The 17,233-nt window shown below is 37.6% G+C and overlaps 1 protein-coding gene across 1 annotated transcript in view; it reads right to left on the minus strand.

Moving 5' to 3' along the window:
• LOC139965798 (ran-binding protein 9-like) overlaps positions 1 to 17,233 on the minus strand; it is a 50,519-nt gene that overhangs the window by 25,409 nt on the left and 7,877 nt on the right. Inside the window, exon 2 of the mRNA XM_071968510.1 lies at positions 12,833 to 12,935. Coding sequence (XP_071824611.1) covers positions 12,833 to 12,935 — 103 coding nt within the window. The remainder of the gene's footprint in view (positions 1 to 12,832; positions 12,936 to 17,233) is intronic.

A 17,233-nucleotide genomic window follows, 5' to 3' on the forward strand; every position in this document is an offset into this window, starting at 1 on the left:
ATGCCAGTCCAACAACATTACAATTCACATTGGTACCTTGTAAATTGCAAATCACTGGTTTGATTCCCTGGCAGAATGTCAGTGAAGGCTCAGACCCCTTAGAAGCTATTATGGTTATTGATGATTGTCAAAATGGTGACCGATTCCTCCCAGTGTAATGGCAGAGGCCTGCAGGGACTTGACCATTCTACTTCTTCGCGAGCTCCTGCTCACAGGAGGATCTAAAATATATGTATACATACATGCACACATACATACTTCAAAGTTTCTGATACTTTTGTGTTGTTGGATAGTTATCCAACACATTTCTCACATTATGATAGAGTTAATATACATATCAACAAACTAGCATTGTGCCAAACATCTTGGTGGGATACTCTACTGACAGTCTATGAAAGTATCATTTATCACTGAAAATTTATTTTTTTGGGGTGTTTTTTGTTCAAGAAACAGAGACAAACAATTGAGATGACTTGAATGTATTTCTTCTGCCTACCAAATTCTCATGTTACATTTCAGATAGTACTGTACAGTTCTACAGAGATGAATATTAAACGGCAACAGAGGCCTTATCGACTATTATCTATGACTATGTTCACATTCAACAGAGTGGGTAGTTCCTTTTACAAGATGCATCAAGTAACATTGCACACATGTTGCAAGATTCCTTTGTGGATATAATTGGATGACATTAGAAATTCTCTGGAGGGTATAAACAATACATATCTCCAAATCTTGATATCTTAGAGTTGCTGACATACAACCATGTACAATATATTCTGTTCACAGTTCAAATTCCATCACACACATACATCACATACACTACATACAACACATACATCACATCACACACATACATCACATAGAATACCTTAAACAAACTAACAATAATATAACATCCTTTCACCTCCCCTTGATGCCTTGTTATTGTGTACTTGTAAGTACTACATGTATGCTCCATACAATTATGATTCTGTGATGAATCAGTTCCTTATGTACTGTAACATATAGCTATACAGTATAATACTATCATATAACAAAGCCAATTGCACACCTCTTACTCATCACTACACACAACTCTTGAAACATTTCACCTTCTAATTGGATTTTTTTTTTGTCTTTCAGGATTTCCATGGTCATTTGGCTTGCATAACAAACCTACTGGGTGAGCAGCATGGTTGCCAATAATATCACATTAGCTTGGCATTTAAAATTTGGTGGTTATGCTGGACTGAACGTCAATAGTAAAATACTTGAATGAAACAGCTGCAACAGTAACTGTACTGGGCATTTCTGTTTAATTGTCAAGAAGGTGTAGGGATTGTTTTAATCTAGGTAATTTAAATACTGCATCACAAAATCTTAGCCAAGAAATCCATCACATTTTTGCAAAATTATGCAGAGTCTGAAACACTATTTAACCTTCTGCTCTAAGGTGTTTCAGGTTGCGAGTTGTCATAGAATGAACCAACCTTTCCCTGCAGATCAATAAATGCTTGTACACATCAGGTATCTCTACTCAGCACAGAGGCTACTCGTTTCCCACTGTTCGCATAGTCATTGCACTGAAGGCGTCCTGTTTTCTAAATGTGAAATTAAGATTGGTAAAATGTGATGACCAAGTCAAAAGCATCACATGCTAGAGTTTCCTTCACAGCAATAAATAAGTAATATGTAACCTTCTGTAGTACCAACAATATCTTCATAGAACATGCACTAACTGTTGCCCTGGTATAAAAGACATCTAGTACAGTAGAACTAAAGCTATTGCCGTGAACCACTGAGGTAAGAAGAAAAAGTCAACAAGTTTGCATATATAACAGTTCAGTATCAACTTGAAACAGTGTAAATAATTTGGGAAGATCATACAAAACTGCAGCATTTTTGTAGAGTAGACTGAAAATGACAAAAGAAACCAGTTGCTTATTGTGATGTCTTCTAAGTTACATATCGTGCACATTTTACTTCACTTGCCTTAACCTTAAATGAGAAGGGTGCATTAAAACACAATCAAAACCACTGTAAAGAAGCTAAAGCACTGTGAGACAATACCCATTTCTTACAGTACCTGATACATTCTTTGTAACAAAGGATTGCAACAAAATAGTAAACAATATTTTTAGAACTTTACAGTCCCACCGACTATTACTGTAGTTCTTAAACCCCTACAGTACCTGCTTAAAATAGTAACAGGGTCAATATTCTTAATTTAGCTCTGGACAATAATAGTTTGTTGTTTTTACTGGTCTACTGTGATGAAGTACTGTACTGTATGAAGGTCATTTACTTGTTACGAGGGCCCATTGTAGCCTAACGCTAGTCACTGCTAGTGAGAAACCTAATGTTATAATGTGGAGAGTAATTGAAATTGCCTACGTGATAAATCAGTATTTGAGAAATTAGGTCGGGTTACCGTGTCACAATGTTATAATACACGATTGTTCTGGTATATTCCTTATGATGACGTGCTGGTCTCGGGTTAACGTCGGTTTACGTGAAGTCCCGTTGCGCTGTAGACACATTTTCGTGGATTCTCTGGAACGTACGCGAGATATGCAAAGGACTTCCAAGAATAGAGAAACTGGGTCAAGTGTATCGAGAAAAATCTAGATGATCCTTGACATGGCGAATCGTATAAAAACCCGCCCAGATCGGAGAGTTTCTCAGTTTCTGAACGAATACAAGCGACGACACATATTATACCATTCTACTTTATATCGTCAGTGCTCAACTGCCAGTAGTTTCTGAGGGATTGAGATATCGATACCAAGATTGATTCTACACTTCCATTCAGAAGTTTGAAGAGGACTTTGCTGTGAAAATACAGTTTTTCAGTCTTTATTTCGGAGAAGGTGAAGAATTTCTGTCTCCGTTGAGGAAGTTCGTTACGCCAGGAGTTGGTGGCTATAAAGCTGATTTTGGACTGACTCTGGTAATATTTAGTCGGCGAGAAGTTCGACTTGTGCTTCACTTGATTGTGGCTGGAAGTCCGTCTTCTATTTTGGAGCATCGCCGGAAAGAAGGTGACTGCTGTTTCTGGGATCGCGAGAAACTTCGTCGAGGACCAGTGAATTTCGCAGTACAACGGACCGAGAATCGTCGTCATCAAGGTCGTGGCCGCTGAGGGATATCGCCGTTGGAAGAGACCAGCGTGTTTTAAAGTGTATCCTATCTTGTTAAGTTTGTGAGTAATTTTCTGTATATTTGTAATTACCACTTGTTGTTGTTGGTTCGAAATCCATTGTTCAATACAGTTTACGTTCTCATTCAAATTCTCTAGACTCGTCAATTTGTCTGTGTTCCTTATGGAAACGAACCCAGGCTTGTGTCTCGTTAAAAATTAATTATCGAGACCTCTCGCATTCCAACGTAACATACTGCTATTGGCACTCTCTATTCAGCTGATCTAGTTCTATATCTGAAATCATCATTAGTACTTTCTGACACACACAGCTACAGCAACATTGAGATAATCATCTCATGTTCTCAGATGTTGTTGATTAACATGTACCTATTAACAGACTAAGATATGCTTACACACACAGGTATTTGTAGTCTCAATATGAGTAGTAAGTCGTAGTAGTGGTTATCCAAATGGTTGTACTAACAGAGCATAACAACTTGGGTGTTAATGGGGACTTATTGCATCTACATGACTTAGGACTGTAGGATTTAAATTTATACAACTAATCATCCAAAACTTGTTAGGTATTTATATAGATGCACACATAGCCAATAATACTTTAATGATGATCAAAAACGAACATAAATTGACATATATTGATATGTGTACAGTGGAATGTTTTCTTTAACTGACTTTCATTGCCATCAGGAGGTGCTAGTTTTGCTTCACTTGGTAGTTACTTAAATGAACCCATAAGAAGAAATAGAGATTATCTCTTCATTAGAGAGGAAAACCTACAGTCCCTTGTACAATATTACTGTTTCATATTTAAGTGACATGACATTATTGAACATTCATGTAACTCAGCAAGATCCTATATAGGGACTACTTGGTGTGCAATAGAGAGCAACAGGACATTGATTTTACATAAAATTACTTTTTTACTTAAAACTTACAATTCAAACAATTTCTAATCAAACTTGACAAATGACCCTTGTTTGTGAAGTTACATATCTTACACCATAGACTAGCCTTCAATGCACACTTTTTATAAAAAAAAAGGACCAAAAAACTATTAAGGGAACCTTAAAAATCAGCCTCTAAATAAGATAATGAAAACAAACTGATCACAACTGATTTTGAATGCACAGTCAATTAAAAAAACATTAATTAACAAAGTACAGTATGAGAGAATTGATTTACTTTAATTGAAACGACTTTTGAGCAACAATAGAATTGAATAGGTGAAGGTTGACACAAGGATCCTTACACTGTACATGTTTTCTGGAAGCTTCCAGTAACTGGAGTTCAAATATGAGTCATATTTGAAGGTAATGTCACCAAATTTCAATGTGACAATTCTTACCTCCCACTCACATTATTGAGAATGCTTTAAGGGAAGATATTATCGTGGGAAAAACTAATGTACACAAAAACTATAGAAATCCAAAACGAGAACAATACTGAGCAGGTCGACATTGACAACTGTTATTTTTAGAAACTGGATCCTGCTAGACATACAGTGAAATAATAATAATAAAATTCCTTTTACAGTCTCCAATCAAAAGGTATTTATTGTACAGTAATTAGTCAAAAGTCACAATGCCAAAAACCCATGTACTAACCATCAAACACCAAAGAAACTCATATTTAGATACCATTCATTGTTTTATCTCACATCCAGAGACTATCCATTGTCCCATTTTGACCTCTGCTTCTTTTAAGCACTTACTGTGTGACACTTTTGAAAATCCAAATATAGTAAAACTTACTGACCTTAGCAGTATAAATTTGTATGAATCCAGCAAGCTGCTACTGTATAAAGGACCTTTGTGTTCCAAATAGACAACCATCAGTCATATCATTATGATGGTGTCTGAGCAATAAAATATCAGAGATTCAATTTTAATTCATTTCATGACATGCTTGTGAACCTTTTCGAGAAAAACAAGAAATGATGGTGTCCAAGTTGGATCAATATTTACCCCATTTGACTAAGAAAATAACAGTTCAAACTCACAAACCTGTTATAAAACAACGTTACCCAGCCTAGCCCTACTTTGCAGTTAGAGTCAGGGTCGAAGTTGTTATTGTCAATAACTGCTGACACGATTGTTATGGTTTGGATGTTCAAACAGAAATCTTCATAGACTCTTCACGCTGTATGTCACATGACTGAACCAGCTACTTTAATAAATAAATGAACTATACAATGGAATTCTGTAGGAAATAATTTATCCAGTATTACACTGTATGCCAATACTATTGGCAAAATCAGCAATTTGCTACATAAGTGCATAGATGCATCACAGTTTATGAACTCAGGAAACAATAGTATTTTATATTAAGAGACATAGTTCCAAGCTTTCAAATCTGCTATATAAAAATTTGAACACTAAATTATTTCCTGTTTATGGCATAGAAAAATCTTCTCATTCCAAGAAAAATCATAATTTGAGGAAACAGTAGTGTGGTAATATTACCATCTGGAGAGATTGCATGGATACTAAAGAAGGCAGAACACCGTTTCTATGGCTGAATGAGATAGAATGTATCTCTACTTTATGACAAAATCATGAATCATGGCAGTCCTGGCCAGGCATCTACAGGTTTGTTATCATCCTGGTTGACCTGTGAGGTAATTTCTGAGTGACTCCACCCAAAAGCCACACACTATTTTTGTTTTTGAATGAATGAGTCATAAAGTTCAGTAATTAATAGTAGACAGTGCTATTGCACAATGTACGACCTGGAATGATAACACCACAGTATATATCCAGCAATGTTGTGAGGACTGAGGAGAGTGACCAACAAAGAAAGGAAACATTATTGGGTACAAATGTACGTTACTATGGCAATAAACTTAACAGTTTTAAAGATTGAAAAACATCAGAACACCCCCCCCCCTCCCCGTCCTCTCAGAGAAGAGGGCAATGATAATAACATTCCTTTTTTTGTTATGTCCTCAAGTTATAAAGTATTCCAGGTTCCAAAGCTGTAAAATTGGGAAATATATGCATTCTACAAAAAACCACACCAAAAACAGAAGGTTTGAAATTGTCCTTGAACTTCAAAAGAACTGAACACAAATCTCATGTGCACTGTAGTGTGTAGCTAATGCACTGTGACCTACGATATATGTTGCTTGTTGCTAAGTACAGTACTATGTCCATACAACACGACTCAGAGTCACTGATTAAATTGTTGTAAGTTTAGGACTGTCCATTGAAAAGGGAAGAACTTTACCAATAGGCTAGTTTTTGTAATTCTTATTTGAAAATGTTCTGTTATAGCAATGTGGAAATATCATTCGTTTTTGCTTTCTTTTTTCTCTTTCTCTCCCGTGCCTTGAGCACCCTTCCGGACAAACGTTGTAAATCACCATTATTATCATTACTTTATGGTTCTTTAATTAGTTGTTTGAGGACAGAACATCAAGTAACCTTTTCGGAAAGAATCTACAAGAGGATGCCTTTAATTAACTGGTTTTGAGTTTTGCATTAAATCAGACAGAGGATGAGTACCTTTAAGTGTTTGTTCATGGAATGTCATTGTTTTTGTTTTCTTGAACATGCACGATTCCCAAAGAGTTCTGTAAAGCAAGTTAGCGATTCTCTCTTCGAATAGATTTGCATAATTTTGTAGCATGTATAGATGCTTTGATGCATTGCTCAAAATATGGTCTTTAAGTACTAGAGTGTATGAAACATTTAATGATATAAGACCTAAGGATAGGAGAGATGGTGTTTTGGAAGGCAGGTATCGTGGCTTAGACATGGGTTGTCATGTAGAAAGATTGGTAACGGTTAATGTGGTTGGAAGGCATATATCATGGCTTAGACATGGGTTGTTATGTAGAAAGATTGGTAACTGTTAATGTGGTTGGAAGGCAGACCTCATGGCTTAGACATGGGTTGTTATGTAGAAAGATTGGTAACGGTTAATGTGGTTGGAAGGCAGGTATCATGGCTTAGACATGGGTTGTCATGTAGAAAGATTGGTAACGGTTAATGTGGTTGGAAGGCATATATCATGGCTTAGACATGGGTTGTTATGTAGAAAGATTGGTAACGGTGAATGTGGTTGGAAGGCAGGTATCATGGCTAAGACATGGGTTGTTATGTAGAAAGATTGGTAACTGTTAATGTGGTTGGAAGGCAGACCTCATGGCTTAGACATGGGTTGTCATGTAGAAAGATTGGTAACGGTTAATGTGGTTGGAAGGCATATATCATGGCTTAGACATGGGTTGTTATGTAGAAAGATTGGTAACGGTTAATGTGGTTGGAAGGCAGGTATCATGGCTTAGACATGGGTTGTCATGTAGAAAGATTGGTAACGGTTAATGTGGTTGGAAGGCAGGTATCATGGCTTAGACATGGGTTGTTATGTAGAAAGATTGGTAACGGTTAATGTGGTTGGAAGGCATATATCATTGCTTAGACATGGGTTGTCATGTAGAAAGATTGGTAACGGTTAATGTGGTTGGAAGGCAGGTATTATGGCTTAGACATGGGTTGTCATGTAGAAAGATTGGTAACGGTTAATGTGGTTGGAAGGCAGGTATCATGGCTTAGACATGGGTTGTCATGTAGAAAGATTGGTAACGGTTAATGTGGTTGGAAGGCAGGTATCATGGCTTAGACATGGGTTGTCATCATGTAGAAAGATTGGTAACGGTTAATGTGGTTGGATGGCAGGTATCGTGGCTTAGACATGGGTTGTCATGTAGAAAGATTGGTAACGGTTAATGTGGTTGGAAGGCAGGTATCATGGCTTAGACATGGGTTGTCATCATGTAGAAAGATTGGTAACGGTTAATGTGGTTGGATGGCAGGTATCATGGCTTAGACATGGGTTGTTATGTAGAATGATTGGTAACAGTTAATGTGGTTGGAAGGCAGGTATCATGGCTTAGACATGGGTTGTCATGTAGAAAGATTGGTAACGGTTAATGTGGTTGGAAGGCATATATCATGGCTTAGACATGGGTTGTCATGTAGAAAGATTGGTAACGGTTAATGTGGTTGGAAGGCATATATCATGGCTTAGACATGGGTTGTTATGTAGAAAGATTGGTAACGGTTAATGTGGTTGGAAGGCAGGTGTCATGGCTTAGACATGGGTTGTCATGTAGAAAGATTGGTAACGGTTAATGTGGTTGGATGGCAGGTATCATGGCTTAGACATGGGTAATCATGTAGAATGATTGGTAACGGTTAATGTGGTTGGAAGGCAGGTATCATGGCTTAGACATGGGTTGTCATGTAGAAAGATTGGTAACGGTTAATGTGGTTGGAAGGCAGGTATCATGGCTTAGACATGGGTTGTTATGTAGAAAGATTGGTAACGGTTAATGTGGTTGGAAGGCATGTATCATGGCTTAGACATGGGTTGTTATGTAGAAAGATTGGTAACGGTTAATGTGGTTGGAAGGCATGTATCATGGCTTAGACATGGGTTGTTATGTAGAAAGACTGGTAACGGTTAATGTGGTTGGAAGGCATGTATCATGGCTTAGACATGGGTTGTCATGTAGAAAGATTGGTAACGGTTAATGTGGTTGGATGGCAGGTATCATTGCTTAGACATGGGTTGTCATGTAGAAAGATTGGTAACGGTTAATGTGGTTGGAAGGCAGGTATCATGGCTTAGACATGGGTTGTCATGTAGAAAGATTGATAACGGTTAATGTGGTTGGAAGGCAGGTATCATGGCTTAGACATGGGTTGTCATGTAGAAAGATTGGTAACGGTTAATGTGGTTGGAAGGCAGGTATCGTGGCTTAGACATGGGTTGTCATGTAGAAAGATTGATAACGGTTAATGTGGTTGGAAGGCAGGTATCGTGGCTTAGACATGGGTTGTCATGTAGAAAGATTGGTAACGGTTAATGTGGTTGGAAGGCAGGTATCGTGGCTTAGACATGGGTTGTCATGTAGAAAGATTGGTAACGGTTAATGTGGTTGGAAGGCAGGTATCGTGGCTTAGACATGGGTTGTCATGTAGAAAGATTGGTAACGGTTAATGTGGTTGGATGGCAGGTATCGTGGCTTAGACATGGGTTGTCATGTAGAAAGATTGGTAACGGTTAATGTGGTTGGATGGCAGGTATCGTGGCTTAGACATGGGTTGTCATGTAGAAAGATTGGTAACGGTTAATGTGGTTGGAAGGCAGGTATCGTGGCTTAGACATGGGTTGTCATGTAGAAAGATTGGTAACGGTTAATGTGGTTGGATGGCAAGTATCATGGCTTAGACATGGGTTGTCATGTAGAAAGATTGGTAACGGTTAATGTGGTTGGAAGGCAGGTATCATGGCTTAGACATGGGTTGTCATCATGTAGAAAGATTGGTAACGGTTAATGTGGTTGGATGGCAGGTATCGTGGCTTAGACATGGGTTGTCATGTAGAAAGATTGGTAACGGTTAATGTGGTTGGAAGGCAGGTATCATGGCTTAGACATGGGTTGTCATCATGTAGAAAGATTGGTAACGGTTAATGTGGTTGGATGGCAGGTATCATGGCTTAGACATGGGTTGTCATGTAGAAAGATTGGTAACGGTTAATGTGGTTGGAAGGCAGGTATCGTGGCTTAGACATGGGTTGTCATGTAGAAAGATTGGTAACGGTTAATGTGGTTGGAAGGCAGGTATCGTGGCTTAGACGTGGGTTGTCATGTAGAAAGATTGATAACGGTTAATGTGGTTGGAAGGCAGGTATCATGGCTTAGACATGGGTTGTCATGTAGAAAGATTGGTAACGGTTAATGTGGATAAATAGCTAGATACAGCATCTGGCAATTAATAGACCAGGACAGGTCAAGAAAATCCCCCAAAACTATCTGGTATAATAATCATAATAATGTAGATTTATATAGCGCCACTCCAGGAAACGAGTAACTGCCCACATGTGGCTATTTTAGGGAATGAACTAACAGAATCTCATCACTACTTAAGACCTACTCAGTTGTACCATTGTTCCGAGGGGTTAATGGATGTTTAGATGCAAATTGGTGCTAGATTTTGCATGTTTTGAGAAAATGCTGCATTTTCAACTGTTGGGGTTGTATAGTTACATGGATACCAGTATGTACTGTATTTGTGGATATATTGTCTGCTGTTGGTCAGGGGAGGGGATTGGGCCCCTTCTTTTTTTTTGGTCACCGCAGAAGTTTATGTGGTGATGGCCCTGCCAATGTACCACCCGGGGGATCATCTAACCAAAACTTGTCTACCATCATTAGGAGTGTCAGCTCAGTGACAATTGACAATTCATAATCATGGACGTTAAATATGAATCTAAGAGACTGACTTCGGTCAGCTTGCGGCTTTGATTTAAGTCAATGATGGCTTCTTCGCGAGTTCCTGCTTGCAGGAAGATCTAAAATACATACATACATAAATCATTTATAACAATTGACAACCCATGATTGCATAAACCCAGCAACTACTGCATATTTCCCACTCCACATATTCGCACATAGCACACTCTGTACAATTCATGCCCTAAAAGGAAGGGAGGATAATATTCATCTTTGATATTTATGTTAAAATGAAATATTTCAGCACATTTAAGAACCTGTCAATGAAGCATCAAACTAATCCTGCTCCTAAAGTAAAGAATACTGTAATATTAAAATATTAAGGATGCAATACTGTCATGTCTTGCAAAATCATTGCTCATCAGCTCATCATAACTTGGTGCACGCACTCAAGGATTTTCCAAATAATAGATGGTGTCAAATTTGTCAAGTTTTCTGAAGATCTGTACTAGATTCATAGTTCACACCAGAATCCAGTACATGGTAGAATATGCTCAACTACATACTGAGAAATGCTGAACTTTGAACCACTCGTTCAGTCAACCACATGCGTCTTCCTTTGGAACTGTGATGTTAGTGTCAGAACAAATAAATTGAATAATTGTTTCAATCGCAAATAGTATTTCTTTCCAATTTTTATAACAAATTGGTGGCCTCTGATCTTGTAAGTCAAGAAGTCAAATAAATGCAAGTCATGCCACAAGTCAAAGTAACCGTTCATTTGTTGCCAAGTCACAAGTCCCTTATCGCCAAGTCAAGTCAAAAGTTAAGACAATCGTGACTCGAGTCTGACTTGGCTCAATAACAATGCCTTCCCACTCCTCATTCTAACATTAGTGTCTAGTACTATTGTTCACACAAAGAGGAAGAGGTCTATTTAGGGAGGGTGCACACTTGCTTTGCTTATGGGATAAAGGTCCCAAATATTTTGTTTTGATTGCAAATGTTTTCTGCCAGGTCTTCACTGTGTAAATCATATGCCAGTAATCCTGTGCAAAAGTATCCACTAAAAAAATGTCCAGTTTAGACCAGTTAGCAAGTAATTTCATCAGTCCTATAGGGTCTATATCTATACATGTTTATAAGCACACAATAAGATGTTTGTTTATCTTGTATGCAGCTTAATACATGTATGATAACACTACATAAGGGGAATATACTGCATGTTTGGCTTACATATTAAACTATCAATTAACACAGGATGTTGCAGTATACTTGCTGGGTTTCTTCCACATCTGAGCTTTCAAATGTTGGTAAATAAGATGACAGGTCAATTTCATCGCATAGATAAACATCCTGTTCCACATTTCCAACGATACATGTAAAACATATCACTGACAATGTTTCTGTGGTTGTTGTTCCTTAAAACGGTAAAGGGGTGCGTGCAGTGCTACAACGATACCAACTTTTGTAGGTTTGGTAAATCATAGTGCATATATTTAGACTAGAGAAAAGTAAGAGTAGAGCAAAAGTAAGTACATCTCCTTGAATCTGTTCACTCACTAAAATTGATCCGTACTGCCTCAAGCAACACTCAGCTGATTATACTAGAACCTTACCTTTCATGATCACACAACACCAACATGTATACTTTAAACTGAAGACAGGAGGTGGTGGGTGGGTTGGCTGGCCATCAAACCCAATTTCTCACAGATTCAATCAGCCATGCCCCAGAACTACTGTACGTTTTACTTATAACCACAGCAAACCGCGGACAACTCGGTAAGGATATGTTAAACTGAAGACAGAAGGTGGTGGGTGGGTGGGTTGGCTGGCTATCGAACCCAATTTCTCACAGATTCAATCAGCCATGCCCCAGAACTACTGTACGTTTTTACTTATAACCACAGCAAACCGCGAACAACATCCGTAAGGATACATTGGATGTCTTTCTCTTTACCTGATCAAGTTTGAGAATTAAATGAAATCTGAGCAAATCCTTCCATACAAATACCAAAGAACCAACCTAACACAGCTTGCCATCAGAATCAGCAACAAACTGCCTGCCTTTTACACTATACCACTGGTGACATACATGTATGTTCTTCATGTTTAATTTTGACTGGCAGGATGTTAACATTAAGTTTGACTGACTGCTCTTATTAACTCCCTACTGTATATAATACTGCACTGTTGAATACACTGTGTGTGTATTTTGCACACAAAATACAGCATTTAACGGTCTTCTTACGATGACCGTCGGTCTTCCATGTAGAGTTGATCATAAACAAACAAGTGGGACATATATAGTAGCATGAGCATCATATTTATAATGATTGGATGTGATATCACAGTATGAACTATGTCCTGGTTCTTTGGGAGTGATGAACACGAAAAAAAGCTAAAACATTAAAGGAATGAAAATGAATGAATATAATACTAACCCATCACGTCCTTTGCTAACGATTGTGACTTCAAAGTAGTATATACCACAGGATGGAGGGATTGGGTGGCTTGTAATCACTGAAGCTGAGTTCTTACCACTGCCTGCAAATGTAAGAATAGAACAAAGTACGGTCAGTAATGAGAAAGAGTCAGAGCCAAACTGGTAAAAAGGAGGTCAAATCGAAAACTCAATTTAAGTAAAAAGATTGAACTGCAGTGATACATGCATGAGATCTTTATGGCAATTGATATCTTCAACATGATTGCCTGTCAATAATATTTATAATTAATATTACTTTCATATTATAATCACTACATAATGGCTGGAATACATCAAGAAGGGTGATCAACTGCAATGATTGAAATGAACCTCTGGCAATCACAAGTACACTTGTAATTTAACTACAGACATTCTAACATCAAAGTAAGCAAGAGTGAACTGGTAGACTATCACTGAGAACACTATTACTGTCAAGGTGGGCGATCTGCTTGATTTTTGTCTTAAATTCGGATTTTTTTTTTTTTTTACATTTAAATCGGATTTTTAATTTTTTAAATACACATTTCTTTGATGAATGCAAATGTAAAGGTAACTTGAATTTTGAGGCAGTTATGAGTATCAACATTACCACCATGAATGGTATGAGTCTACAGTATTCATTATGCAATTTACAGAAAGAGAAAACCTTATGAGCATTCTAGAGTATACAACAAGTACATTATACTTGTTGAATACTATTTTCACTTTCTTGTTACAAAACAGAATCAACTATGTACATAACAATAGGATGTCTGCTTGACTTCCTGTGTTCTTTATATTAAATCTTGCTCTCCATACAAAAGTTATATTGACCTCACTGATACACCTGTGCACACCTGCCACCTGGATGTATCTCATACTATAGTGTACTGTATACAGTATAATTATACACAGGCTATTCCAAAGAAAATTGAAACACCATATGGTCTGGTCCACTCTAAGCTGAGAAACCACATTGGAATTCATAAAGCTGCTTAGCTTGTGTTCCTATATAAAGCCTTGAATATGAACAAGGACCCTTAAACTCTAAAGTCTATTGACTTTTCAATACACCTTCAAGTTTGCATTTCATTGTTTACGTTTTAGTGGTAACGTTGACAACAGTTGTATGTCCTTTATGCCTTATTCTCTGGGGTAGATCCACACACTAACTTCTGGGTCTTACAGTATCTTAAACATTTAAGACAAACACATTTTAAGCTTACAGTTAGGGTTGGGCGATATTTGCTTTTTAACGTCACGATAAATAGTTCAAAAATTATCGCGATATTTCGATAATTACGATAATTTTTCCTTGTTGTTTTTAGTGTGTTCGCGAACACACTTAAAACAACTGCCGGTTTCCCACCGGTGTTTTCGCGCAGCGAACACACCGAGCACGCATTGCGTGCGAGCATAATGGCGTGGGGTCTAGGGGCCCGCCGTAGGGCCCGGTGAGGTCAAGGGGTGGAACCCCTTGTTGGGGTCAGGGGCGAAGGCCCCCGGAAAAATTTAGTATTTTTGCGTGTCTGGCGATAAAAAAATTCGCAGTTGAGGATTCAAAATACTGACAACTTTTTGAATTTAAATTGTCACGAAACTGATGAAAATTTTAAAATGACAAGTTAGAGTATGTGATAAAATGAAAAGAGATTTAATCTGTCTTAAAATCTTTAAAAGTTTAACTTGCAAAACTGTCGATATTATGAAACAAACTACGTTCGGCAAAGCCCCGTTTCTAGACTGCCTAACAATGAACAGCGTGCACTATATATACGTACATCAGTTAACAACTTAAATATCACGGTAGGCTGGCTACATGTGCTGCGAATTTTCAAACAACCTCCCTGTCTAACACCTGTTTGCTAACATTTTTGGCACGTTTCCAAAAAAGTTTTCATGGAGTAAACTATTTTGTCTCAATTCTAGAATTAATTAGTTCAGTCATGGATCGGTAAAGTTATGCGAAATATTATCTTAGACGTTCAAGAAAAGTAGGTAAACACCCCCGTAAGTAAAACACACCTCAAGTCAACCGACTCCTCCGCATGAACAAAACAATCTATTCCCCTTGAATACACGAGGCACAGTCTATACCATACAGACATAGCACGATATCAATTGGCCCCAATAGCTACAGTATGGCCATCTTTATGAAAGTAAACCTTGTATTCCCGTGTTTTAGGCCCCTTGGCATGATTAACTAAATGCTAAATATTGTTTCCATGTCCTTGTAGATAACGTCAACTTCGCAACAACAAAAATTAGTAGTGTTTTTGCTGTTACGTGAGATCCGTAACCGACGAAGTGGTTAGGCTATTTACTTCACACTTAACTATGGTAGGATATTATTTTTTCCATTTTTTTGTGGAAATTCTAGAAAATACTTTCTTCTCCCCACGCTTAAAACCAGATGTGGTCTTATGGTTTATTCATAAATGGGTGTACTAGAGCCTTTTTTACATGACATTAGATGCATTCAGCACGATATGCCAGTTTCGCGTGAATTTTTCGAAAGTATTTTGCACGATCTTTCGTAAAATTTGAAAGGTGTACCAACTTACCTTTCGTACACAATTGGTAATTTCTCTACTGAGTTTGGTTCTCTATAGTCAATGTTGTAAAGAACGGGTTTCAAAAGTCAGTTAATGAACTTGATTAACCTATTTCTTTTCAACTTTCTTAACCATGGAATGCTAGAATAACATTTGCAAATAAAACGGAGAAAGGATAATCGCATTTTTTCCACATTTATTTCAAATTTCTTTCACAAGAAATTATCGTCATTTGTTCAATCCTCAAAAAATATCGTCTTGAAAAAAAATTATCGCGATAATAATAATTTTCGATATATCGCCCAACCCTACTTACAGTAGTTTTTATTTTATTACTTTAGTTGGAAACACCCTTGGAACCTTTAATTTACAAGTGTAAGATGACTAACTGATTCTGCACACTAATTAATGTTACATGCTACATGTGCTTAAATGCTAAATAAAAAACTAAAATAATAAATAACAAAAGTGATTTAAATCACCGTGATTTAATCAGCCAACCCTGATTACTGTACAATTAGAATGCATTAAATCACATGGAACTTCTTTTGGAAGACATCTTAAATAGAATTTTTAGAAAAAAATATTGCAAACCTCAGACAACACAGTAACAAAAGATCCATATATATGTATATAGGAAGGGAAATGTCCGCCAGCTATATTTACTCGCGCGTTAGAATTACCCACAATCCCACATTTAACTAGCCAGGGCCAGGGGAAAACCTACAGAAAATGTAGCGCTCCCAACAACACACAAAATGGTCAACAAGAAGTGGGGTACCAATTATAAATTTATAACATATTCCATACACCAGGATGGGGGCGGGGGGAAGGGCCCAGATTGTTACTAAATCGATGGATTTTGAATGATCTAAAGTCCCGATAGTGAAATTTTAAAGTAACTTGTAAGTAAACAGTGCACATGTCATTTACCTGAGAGTGGCATGGCTGGATGTAAGAAAAGGTCCCTGCCAAACACAACCCCAAACATACAGTAGTGTTGCAATCAAAGCATCTGCATTTTGTTTCGCTGAGCAACCCACACAAAGTACAATCAAAGAGTTCCAAACAGCAGTATGGGGCATGGAATTACCATACCTGTGTGCTCTGCAAAGTTCTTAAGAGAATGATAAAAATTCTTGCAGGTTTAGGATAAGAACAGCCACTCTTACTTAATTCACATTCCATTTTCTCCAACAGAAACACATTTTGAGACTTTAAGCTGTGTTTAGAATTTACAACAAAGTACTGTAGAAGGTGACCCTACAGGTGACTATTGGTGTAATTTTGGAAGGTACCATCCTTGTATTGATTGTCATTTTATGTAAGGAATGCAGAGTGGCATGCCAATGCTGGTATAATGCTCACTTAAGTACTGAAGCTAATCATTAATTAAGAACTAAATCTTTCTTTGAAAACGGCTAAACTGAAGAGATGACTGAATGTACCCACCAAATTCATTGTTACTGATAGAGGTCTTAACATGACAAGTCTGTATTAACATGGCATCCATTATCTTGGATGGGTTTATGAGAAGATACCAATGTCCACAATGATAACCTTGACAGACAAAACAGTCTTCAAAAGAGGATAAGACCAAATTCAGGCCTGCTAGCAGGAATTTTGAGTTGAAGGGATACCAACAATTTAAGGAGAGGCACATTATTCATGTCCTGTTACTTCATCCATTGTGTCCACATGATGGTGGTACAGTAGTCTAGGAGGGGGTACAGTAGACTACCTTGGGAGGGGGAGAGAGGGGGTAGTACCACCTACTTAAGTTACTAATCAATGAGCATGGTTCAGTATACTTGTACTGTTAAACT

Source organism: Apostichopus japonicus, chromosome 3 (genome assembly GCF_037975245.1).
Source record: "Apostichopus japonicus isolate 1M-3 chromosome 3, ASM3797524v1, whole genome shotgun sequence".
NCBI lineage: Eukaryota > Metazoa > Echinodermata > Holothuroidea > Aspidochirotida > Stichopodidae > Apostichopus > Apostichopus japonicus.